The 10,573-nt window shown below is 48.4% G+C and overlaps 1 protein-coding gene across 1 annotated transcript; it reads right to left on the bottom strand.

The window, feature by feature from the left end:
* Positions 1-345: 345 nt before the first annotated feature.
* On the bottom strand, positions 346-7,784 carry LOC142819944 (maestro heat-like repeat-containing protein family member 1). The gene is made up of 5 exons (XM_075908934.2): positions 7,590-7,784; positions 6,423-6,557; positions 4,102-4,204; positions 3,064-3,129; positions 346-969 (listed from the first exon to the last, which is right to left on the bottom strand). The coding sequence occupies exons 1-5, from the start codon at positions 7,590-7,592 to the stop codon at positions 896-898; spliced, it is 381 nt and encodes a 126-aa protein (XP_075765049.2). The 5' UTR covers positions 7,593-7,784; the 3' UTR covers positions 346-895.
* Between the last annotated feature and the right edge of the window lie 2,789 nt (positions 7,785-10,573).

Genomic DNA, 10,573 nt, shown 5'->3' with positions numbered 1-10,573 from the left:
ACACGCGCTCTTGGAACAAGATGGCCTCTTTAGTGTGGCGCTAGAACTTATGGGGAAGTGCTATGCTCTGATTGACAGAGGGTGTCACGGGAAGCTCTTAGAGGGGTCACACGACCAGCTTCCGGTCTGGTCAACGGGTCCCAGAACAGCACCCCCCGAATGGTGAAAGCGATTTGTGGGGTGGTCCTACAGGGAAAAAAACCCTCCTGATTGGTAGAGGGAGGCAGGGTGAGTTCTTAGAGGGGTCACACAACCCACTGCTGGGCGGGTCATCCCGTCCCGGAATTGCCCCTCCATTGGTCAAAGCGGTTCGCGGGGCGATCCTACGGGGAAAGCCCTTCCTGATTGGTAGAGGGAGGCGGGGCAAGTCCTTAGAGGGGTCACATGACACCCCTTACTTCCGGTCACCTGCCCCTCTTGACCCCGGATGTATTACCCCCAAGGGCGGGACTTCCGGTGACAGGGGACGGGCCTAATGGGGGTCACATGACATCCTTTTTAACTTCCGGTCACCTGTCCCTCTCGACCCGGATGTACTACCCTCCAGGGGCGGGACTGCCGGTGACAAGGGAGAAGGGACTTCCGGGGAGTCGGGGGGGTGGGGACTTCCGGATTCAGGGGGCGGGGCTAATGTTTGATTGATGGTAGGGCCCTTATACTACTCCCTTACCCCATGGAGAGCTAGCAGATATAGCGTTCAGTCACTGTAGCTGGCCGCATACCACCCATGTCTCGCTTCCCACCCAAGTATATGAGGTGCAAGCTGGAAACAGAAGCTGGCACAGACAGAGCACATTGTCCTCCAGCAATCCCCAGTGAAGCAATGGATGTGACAAGGTAGCAGGAGCTCTTTGTTCTATTTGTCTGTGCTTCATTCCCCGAGCACTCATCCAGGTCAGATGTCTCTTAGGACCTGAGTTGCCACCAGCTGGACAATGGGACTTGGGTCATTCTGTAGGACCTGGAGAGCTGGAATTACAGAGAATATGACTCACTTTTCATATAGTCACCTATGCCTGCAGTAGCTGGAGATTTAGTACCAGTGAGTACCAAGCTACAGAAGCTCTCTGTACAAACAAAGCTTTAGGTTCCTCCATTGGGATCCTTCCAAGCTCCAAACTGAGATGGAGGAGGGGGGAGAGGGGAGACCCTGACCCTACCAGAAACTCATCCAATTGGAAGGTGCTCCATTGACTCAATAGCTTCTGCTTTTAAGTTAGTTTACATCTCCTGACAGAAATAAATCTGATGGTGTGGAGTTTGGGGTAGCAAAAAGTGGCTCCCAGGGAGCCGATGGAGCCCAAAGAGTGGATGACACAGGTTGGGAAGAGGCATTGCCAGGATAGCCAGGAGATGCACTGACTTATATCACACTGGCTGCAGTTTCCTCCAGGTACGTCTACACCGCAAAGTTAATTCAAAATAACAGCTGTTATTTTGAATTAACTTTAATAGCATCTATACATGCAAACCGCTATTTCGAAATTAATTCGAAATAGCAGAGCGCTTAATTCAAATTTGGTAAACCTCATTCTACGAGGAGTAACACCAAATTTGAAATAGCTATTTCAAATTAAGTGCTGTGTAGACAATTAATTCAAAATAGGGGGCCTCCAGCCCTTCCCAGGGAGCCCTGGTGGCCACTCTGGGCACAACCAGGAAAACTTACTCTCCTCTCCCCCTGGCCCCAGAGCCATTAAAGGGATAGACCCTGGCCCGTGCCAGATCCAAGCCTACCAGCCAAGAGCCAGCAGTGGCCACCGGGGCCCCTGAGCCAGTAGCCACAAAACGTGAGCCAGCAAGGCACTGGCAGCCAACCCTCCACTGCTCCTCAGGAGCAGTCTGCCAGCACCCAGGAGCCTGACAGGGGCTGGAGAAGGCGGGTGCCTTCCTGGTCCAGGGTGGAGATCATGGACCTTATTCAGGTTTGGGAGGGATGCCCCAGCATCCATGATCTCCGCACTAGACAGAGGAACACGGCCGCCAATGGCAGGATAGCTGCCAGCCTGGCCACCAAAGGCCACATGCGAACCCAGGAGCAGGTTTGCAGACAATCAAGTTGGTGCGGTGAGACCCCCAACCTTGGGCCCTGATCTTCCCTTCTCCTTTCTTCCCTTTGCTTCTCCCTTCCAACTTCCTCCTCCCAGGTTTCACCCTCCCCTCTCCCACCCACTCTATTCCTCTCTCCCACCTCCTTTTCCCAGTCTCCCCAGAGGTTCACCCTGTTGTTCAATAAACCCAGTTTCTATTTTTGAACATACATGTCTTTTATTTGACATCAGGAAGGGAGGCTAGGGAGGAGTAAGTAGATGGACGTGAGGGAGGAATGGGGCACGAGCCCCCGGTGGGGAGGACCGGGGTGGCTCTGAGGGCTCCTCGGGGTGGACACTCTCCTGCAGGGCCTCCTGGATCCTGACAGCCCCCCGATGGACTCCCCGGACGGTAGCCTGCAGCAAGTGCAGCTGGGCTGATGGCAACAACCCTACGAGACGCACCGGTGTGCCCAGGGGCAGCTCTGGCTCCATGTGGCCGAGTGCTGTGGTGTCCCGAGTGCAGGCACTCAGGGCACTCCAAGACAGGACTGCTTTGCTGTCCCTCATCGGGGTAGACAAGCGAGCGGGGAACCCTGAGAACTGTCTGTTCGGGGTGGGGGTAGGGTCCCGTGAAGCACGGAGCTCAGTTAGCCTGAGGCAGCAGCCCCACACACTATGTCCTAACCTGATGCCCTGCCAGCACTGGTTCCGGCCAGCCTGAACTTCGGTTCAGGGTCCACTCAGTGTGGACGCGCTATTTCAAAATAACAAAATGCTATTTTGAAATAGGTTTTGTGTATAGATGCATAATTCGAATTAGCTTATTTCAAATTAACTATTTCGAATTAAGTTAACTTGAATTAACGCTGTAGTGTAGACGTACCTCTTTCAGAGCAGACTAAAGCTGAATCTGTCCTTTGATGTGTGGCTGATGCACTTCACACCTGTGGTATCAGTTACTGCTTGCTTGTCAGCTAAATTTCTTTATAACTCACTAATGAATGGGATTTCACCTGTATTTGTTACTTACAGGTCAACAGATGTTCCATGTCCAGCCATTTCATATTCTTGGTGTCCGTATGTTCCAGGATGATGCCTAAATAAGCAGTGTAAAATAAACATCAATAAAAAACCTTCTCTTGTTAAGTGCAAGGTGATAACATTGGCCCTTTGGCTTCTATTGTGGGTCTACGGTGAGTTGTAGGCAAGAAAATACTAGAAAAGTTTAGCGTCCACACTGAAGAGAATAAGAGAAAAAAATTAAGAATGTTTACATAAAACCTCATTTGCTTTAAACAATCTATGTTCCTCTTGCCACTGCTGTCAGTTAGTGGAGATATACTAGGATAGTGTATTAATCTAGTGGTGTGAACAAAGGGCTGGGGCCAGGAATAAGTGCGTACTAAGCAAGGATCTCACATGGATAAATTAATTAGGCCACAATGCTTGCCTGGCTTGCATGGGTGTGCTAAGGAAAGGATGGCACAGGGCCAAAGGGGAGGAATCTAGTGCTTCCTGGGCAAGGCAATCAGGAACCTGCAACAGCAGGCACTGTGTGGCGGTGGCCTGCCTACCTCCCAGTGATGAAGCACCAGTAAGGAACAGTGAACAACACTGAGCTTAGGTCTATAGTTTGAGTCCACACTAACTCTGACTACTAAAAATAGAGTGCAGGTCAGATGACAGAAGCAGTCGGAGGAGCTAGCCACCTTGAGAACAGACTTTTGGGTTTGGATGGGATCATCCTTGGAATAGTTAACCCCTCCTGCTACTCCTGCCACAGCTACTCTATTTTTAGCACACTAGTTTGATCGGAGAATAAACATACCCTACGTGACAGTGTGCCAGCCTCTGCTACTAAATGACTGCGCCATCTCAAAGCATTCAATTGCAAATTACAAATTCCTCCTAACACCACACTGGAGAAGTAGGAGAACATTAACATCTCCATTTATGCATGAGAAGTCACAGCACGGAGAGATTAATAGTAGCTCAGTGCTGCACACAGGGACTTTTTCTGTCTACCTCAAAGGGAATACCAAAAGGGACATGGCACACTTTCTCTCACCAGCTAACTTGGCTGCAGCTGCCCGGATCTCTTCCCAGCTGCTGCGGAAGTATCTGATGGTGGTTTTGTAAAAGTTCTCCAGTAGCTCAGCCTTCTCTTTGGCCTAGAGAAAATCAGGGACACATGAGCTCTCTCTGGCTAGAAATGCCCTTTGACTGCCAACACATGCCTTTACAAACCACAAGTAAACAGTCTGTGTTCCTCTTGCCACTGCTGTCAGTTATTGGACTCACTCAGACTTTTTTTTTTAATTTAAACAAGTAAATAGAAGAAAGGACAGGAGGCTGTGTAGAAGTGGGGAAAGTGGGAATCTAGGGCAGATTTACATTCCTCTCACCCTCAGTCCTGTATCCCACTCTAATAGGGTACGTCTACACTACAACGTTAATTCGAACTAACTTAGTTCGAATTACTTAATTCGAACTAAGCTAATTCAAACTAACGGATCTAGACTAAAAAACTAGTTCGAATTAGCATTTTACTAATTCGAACTAGCATGTCCACATTAAGTGGACCCTGAACCGGGCTTAAGGATGGCCGGAAGCAGTGCCGGCAGGGCATCAGAGGAGGACTTAGAGCGTGGAGATGCTGTCTCAGGCTAGCCGAGGGCTGTGCTTAAAGGGTCCCAACCCCCACCCCGGACAGACAGTTCTCAGGGGTGCCCCGCTTGCAAAGCAGTCTTGGCTTGGAGTGCCCGGAGTACCCACACTGGGCACATCACAGCACTTGGCCATCAGACCGGCTGCACTTGCCGCAGCCTGCCATCTGGGGAGATGGGGCAATTGGGGGGCTGCAGGAGAGCTTCCACCCCAAAAGCCCGCAGAGCCAGCCCAGTCCTCCCCATCGGGGGCGCGTACCCCATTCCTCCCTCAACTCCTTCCCCTTACCCTTCCCTAGCCCCTCTTCTTGATGTACAAAATAAAGGACAATTGTGTTCAAAAATGGAATCTGTCTTTATTGAACAAAACTGGGGGAGACTGGGAAAAGGGGGTGGGAGAGGGGAAGAGAGAGGGTGGCAGAGGGGAGGGCAACTAAAATGATCAGGGGTTGGGAACAGGTCTCATATGAAGAGAGGCTAAAGAGACTGGCACTGTTCAGCTTAGAAAAGAGGAGACGGAGGGGGGACAGGATAGAGGTCTCTAAAACCAGGAGTTGGGTGGAGAGGGTGCATACAGAAAAGTTCTTCATTAGTTCCCATAAAGAAGGACTAGAGGACACCAAAGGAAAGGAATGGGTAACAGGCTTCAAACTAGTAACAGAAAGTTGTTCTTCACAAAGCACAGAGTCAACCTGTGGAACTCCTTGCTGCAGGAGGCTGTGAAGGCTACAACTAGAACAGAGTTTAAAGGGAAGTGAGATCAAGCCATGGAGGTTGGGTCCATGGAGTGGTATTAGCCAGGGGGTAGGAGAGGTGTCCCTGCCCAAAGTTTGTGGAAGGCTGGAGAGGGATGGCACGAGACAAATGGCTTGGTCACTGTCTTCGGTCCATCCCCTCCAGGGTCCCTAGGGTTGGCCGCTGTCGGCAGACAGGCTACGGGATAGATGAACCTTTGGTCTGACCCAGGATGGCCATTGTATGCTCAGGGCTCAGGGTCGTGGGGTCTCAGTGGACCACCTTGATTTTCATGCACTCCTGCTCCTGGGTGGCCAGGCTGGCAGCTCTCCTGCCCTAGCCGGCCACCTTCCTGTGCCTAGTGTGGAGATCGTGGACGAGGTCCACGATGTCCGCACTAGCCCAGGAGGGAGCCCGCCTTTTGCGGTCCCGGGCAAGCTCCCAGGAACCGCCAGCCTGGTCCCGGGAAGAGGGGGAGGGCTGGGGGGCATCGGGTGGGTGGCTCGATCCGCACCAGGTGCAGGGTCTGCTGGCTGGGTGCTGGCAGGCTTGCACCTGGCACGGGCACCGTAGCCATCCCGTGCCCCTTTAAGGGGTCCGGGGCCGGGAGGGGGGCATAGAGTTTCCCTGGTGTTGGCCAGAGTGGCCACCAGGGAAACCTGGGGAGGGCTAGCCTCCCACTAGTTCGCATTAAGAGGCTACACAGCCCTTAATTCGAACTAGTAAATTTGAACTAGGCTTAATCCTCGTGGAATGAGGATTACCTAGTTCGAACTAAGCGCTCCGCTAGTTCGAATTAAATTCAAACTAACGGAGCGCTAGTGTAGCGCCTATGAAAGTTAGTTCGAACTAACGTCCGTTAGTTCAAACTAACTTTGTAGCGTAGACATACCCATAGATACTTACATTGCCCATCACACATTCCCCCTGCTTCTACATCACAAGCCTATGCTGTCAATAATCTCATATAATTCTATAGGTCACTCACAAGGTGTCTGCAGATATCCATCTGGAGCTCCTCAGGGTTCAGCTCGGTTCTGCAACTAAGATGCTCATTAAGTATAGTTTGGAGCCTCTTCAGTCCCAAAAATGGGGCACAGAGATGAAATGTAGCTCTGCACTCCTGAAAAAGAGGGTTGCACCATTGAATTGTTCCATAACACGTATTGTGCTCATTCAAATGGAACTCATGTCCTTGACTGCTCATCTACCCCAAGAATAAAAGGGATTCCCCTGAAGTAATAGACAGAAAATATGCCAGCATGACTTTAATAGGGGGAAAGGGATTCTACTTCTGGAGTATTGCATCCAATTCTGGGCACCCCATTACTTAAAACATGTTGATACATTGGAGAAAGTCCAACGGAGGGCAACAAAAATGATTAGGAGGCTGGAACACATGATTTACAAGGAGAGGCTGAGGGATTTGGGATTATTTAGTCTTCAGAAGAGAAGAGTGAGGGGAGCTTTGATAGAAGGCTTTAACTACCTGAAGGGGGATTTCAAAGAGGATGGAGAGAGGCTGTTCTCAGTGGTACTAGATGACTGAATGAGGAGCAATGGTCTCAAGTTACAGTGGGGGAGGTCTAGGTTGGATATTCGGAAAAACTATTTTACTAGGAAGGTGGTGAAGCACTGGAATGGGTTACCTAGGGAGGCAACGGAACCTCTAAATCTAGAGTTTTCAAGTCCTAGCTTGACAAAGCCCTGGCTGGGATTGTTTAGTTGTGGCTGGTCCTGTTTTGGGCAGGAGGTTGGACTCAGTGACCTCCTGAGGTCTCCTCCAAACCTATGGTTCTATGATTTTATAATACTGAAAACTGGAGATAGCAGCAATGTTTTTTCAGAACAGATGTAGCTATGAAAGCTGCTTCACTAGGCATAGCTGTGATCTTTCCTCTGTTGTGGGGAGGCAGGAACGTGGGGTGCAGAGATAGGCAGGAATGAACTCTTGGGATCAGACCCATGACCTATCCTGAACTCCAGTGAGACAACCCTGGCTGCTAAGGACCAGCCTGTCTGGGATTGACTCAAAAGGAGGGCAATGAACTGAGGGAAGAATTTAGGTCTCCACTGCAGGAAGGAATAGCAGAGCTCCCCTGGCAACAGGAGGAAGATTCTTTTTGCTTAGTATTTAAGTCACTGTCATTCTTACCATTGAAACTTCAGGGCTTGGATCTTGCAGGTGCAGCAGAAGCGTGACCCAGCTCTGTCTAACCTGCTTGGCAAAATAGTCCTTCCATTTTCTCTTTGCAGAGCCGGCCAGGATACCAAACAGGACAAAGGCCAATGCACGAAGAGTGTTGTCCTTCTATAGCCAAGAAAGCCACACAGGTTGGTAACGAAGAGATAACCACATCATGTATCTAGCACAGCTGTCTCTTCTACATTAGAGTAGAGTGATTCCAACTACAGAAGTTTAGAAGAACTGGAATTAATCACGTTTGGGCCAAATGTGTTGATTCTTCAAAATACTTTGAAGACAGTTCAATTTTGACAAAATTCTTCCAGAAGCCAAGTAGGGGTACTTGGTCAGCTTCTTGGTGACCCATCTAGCAGGCTAACTGAGATCTTGGGCTTCCTGGCCCTCACCTTCAGAACAGCCTGTCTGGCAGGCTGACAAGGAGCCAGGAAATGTGCACCCTGGCACCTCTAATTCCCAGTGTTTCCAGGTTCCCTGTCTCCAGCATAGTCTGCCAGTAGACTGCCCTCAGGCAAGGCTCCCAGTAGAGCTGGGTTGAGAATAGTATTACTGTTTCACAAAGAGATTTGAAATTTGGGCTGGGGGGTGTGTCCCCCAAATAGGAACAAAACCAAAATTTGAAATCTCAAACTTCTCTGCAAAATGGAATAATTTCAACCAGGTGACATAAAAATCGTATGGAGCAGGCCCAAAACAGTCTATTACACCCTGTATGCCCATTTTCCTTGTTATGCAGCTACCTAATCTAGTATTCATACTTCCTTTGCCATTCTCATTGGAAATAAAGATGAACAGAAGGGTGAGACTGAAGGAGCAGGGATGGCATCCTCATTTTCTTAATTCTCTGCTCCGCCATAAAACACATCTCTTCCCTAAGGCCTAAAATCACTTCATTCTGACATGAACAATGCCCAGTGAGGACACATCATGCATTGTAAATGGAGCCTCATCAATGTCAGCTGAACTGGGGTTGAAGGCTTCTGTTCACGTACATTATCGAAGTACTTCCGGATCTCTATGGTGAGGTCTCTGAAGGAAGAACCTATGTCCTTCCCTTTCAGCTCCTTCAGGACTTTGGCCAGTGCCTTCATGCATTCGACAATGATTTCAAAACTGAAAGTCTCTTCTAAAGTCCTGATCAGTGTCTCCAGAAGAAACTTCTTGTACTTTTTCACCTGTTCAGACATATGACATTAAAAAACACTTTCCACTAACCACATTTCTAATATGTTTTTTTAGCAATTATGAAGCAGTGGGAATTTCATCTGCCCCCTAGTGACCTATAGCTATATTTTACATCAGGTACTAGCTACAATAAGCCAAACTCTGTGCCATATTACACCTATGTAATCCTATTAGATTTCTAATTACTTAGATTTGAAGGCCAAAAGGGACCATTGTGACCTCCTTCACAACACAGAACCTCCCCAAAATAATGTCTGTTTGACTAGAGTACCTCTTTTAGAAAAACAGCCCATCTTGTTTTTAAAGTTGCTACTGATAGAGAACCCACCACAACCCTTGGTAAATGGTTCCAATGATTAAAATTACCATTAAAATGTATGCCTTACTAGCAGTCTGAATTAGTTTAGCTTCATTCCTCCCCCCCCCCCCCCATTGAATCTAAAGGCACATTTTCTAGCCCTTTGAAAATTCTTGTGACTCTTCTCCAATTTATCAGCATCCTTCTTGAATTGCAGGCATGATCCTGACATAGTATTCTAACAGTTCTCACACCAGTGCCATAAGCAGAGGTAAAATAACTTCTTTATTCTTATTCAGAATCCCTCTGTCTATGCCTCCGAGGATCACCTCAGCTCTTTTGGTCACAGCTTTGTACTGGGCGCTTACGTTCAGCTGATTATCTATCATGATTTGAGTTTTTTAGTGTCTCTGTTTCCTGGAATAGAATCTCTCTCATCTTGGAAGTATGGCCTACACTCTTCATTCCTAGGAGTATACATTTACATATGATCATATTAAGTACATATTGTTTCCTTATGCCCAGCTTACCAAGGGAACCAACCTGCTGTGTATTGACTGCAAAGAGGTTCCAGGGGTATGAGAGAGCAGAAGTTGGCCTAGTGCATTGTGCATGGCCTCTGTAAATCCTGAGCAATTGTTTCCTTTAGTTTCTCTAGTTATGCTGCATTGTATTCAGTATTCTATCTTACCTTCTCAGGTGCCCCATAGACTACATTTCCCAGGCCTCTTACAGCCATTCGACGGACAATCCAGTTATTGTCCTCTAACCTTTCTTCTAAGATGTGTAAGACAGACTTAATCAACCTCTTCTCCCTGAGTATGGGATCAGTCATTAGCTGAAAGAAAATCAACATGTCCATTAGCTCTAATATGTTCATTAAGATAGCGAATATAATTTGAGGAGACACGTAATACACTGTAATTTATTATTCTATACGAATGAGTACTGTGTTAAAAACATGGATTTTTCCTTTTAGGCACTATAATGGGTGATTGCTCATCCCTTGAGAGCCTCTCAGTGACTGCATTTGATACCACAGTCCTTTTCTCGCCCAGGTGCATCCTGCCAGTCGATCTTAGTGAGTCTTCCATGGCTCAGCCCTCTGGCCAAGTCCCAAAGTCCAAACAAATGCCTTTTAGGTCCTGTTGCCCTCACTAGGGTCTTCAGCCCCAACTCTGGACCCTTTATATTCTGTTCTTTGTTCAACCTCTCCATAAGCCCTGTCCCCTTGGGTGTGTCTAGACTACATGCCTCCTTCGACGGAGGCATGTAGATTAGCCAGATCGGAAGAGGGAAATGAAGCCGCGATTAAAATAATCGCGGCTTCATTTAAATTTAAATGACTGCCCCGATCTGCCGATCAGCTGTTTGTCGGCAGATCGGGGGAGTCTGGACGCGATGCCCCGACAAAGAAGCCTTTCTTCATCGACACAGGTAAGCCTCGTGAAAC

This window comes from Pelodiscus sinensis, chromosome 26 (genome assembly GCF_052426305.1).
Source record: "Pelodiscus sinensis isolate ZL-2025 chromosome 26, ASM5242630v1, whole genome shotgun sequence".
NCBI lineage: Eukaryota > Metazoa > Chordata > Testudines > Trionychidae > Pelodiscus > Pelodiscus sinensis.
This window is presented reverse-complemented; position numbering and strand designations above follow the sequence as displayed.

What these genes read in the sequence shown, in the direction of transcription:
- LOC142819944 (XM_075908934.2), bottom strand. An exon ending in AGCTGCAGCCAAGTTAGCTG is followed by an intron (nt 3,130 to 4,101) that starts GTGAGAGAAAGT and finishes CTGCTTATTTAG; the next exon opens with GCATCATCCTGGAACATACG. An exon ending in CATGGAACATCTGTTGACCT is followed by an intron (nt 970 to 3,063) that starts GTAAGTAACAAA and finishes CTGTAATTCCAG; the next exon opens with CTCTCCAGGTCCTACAGAAT.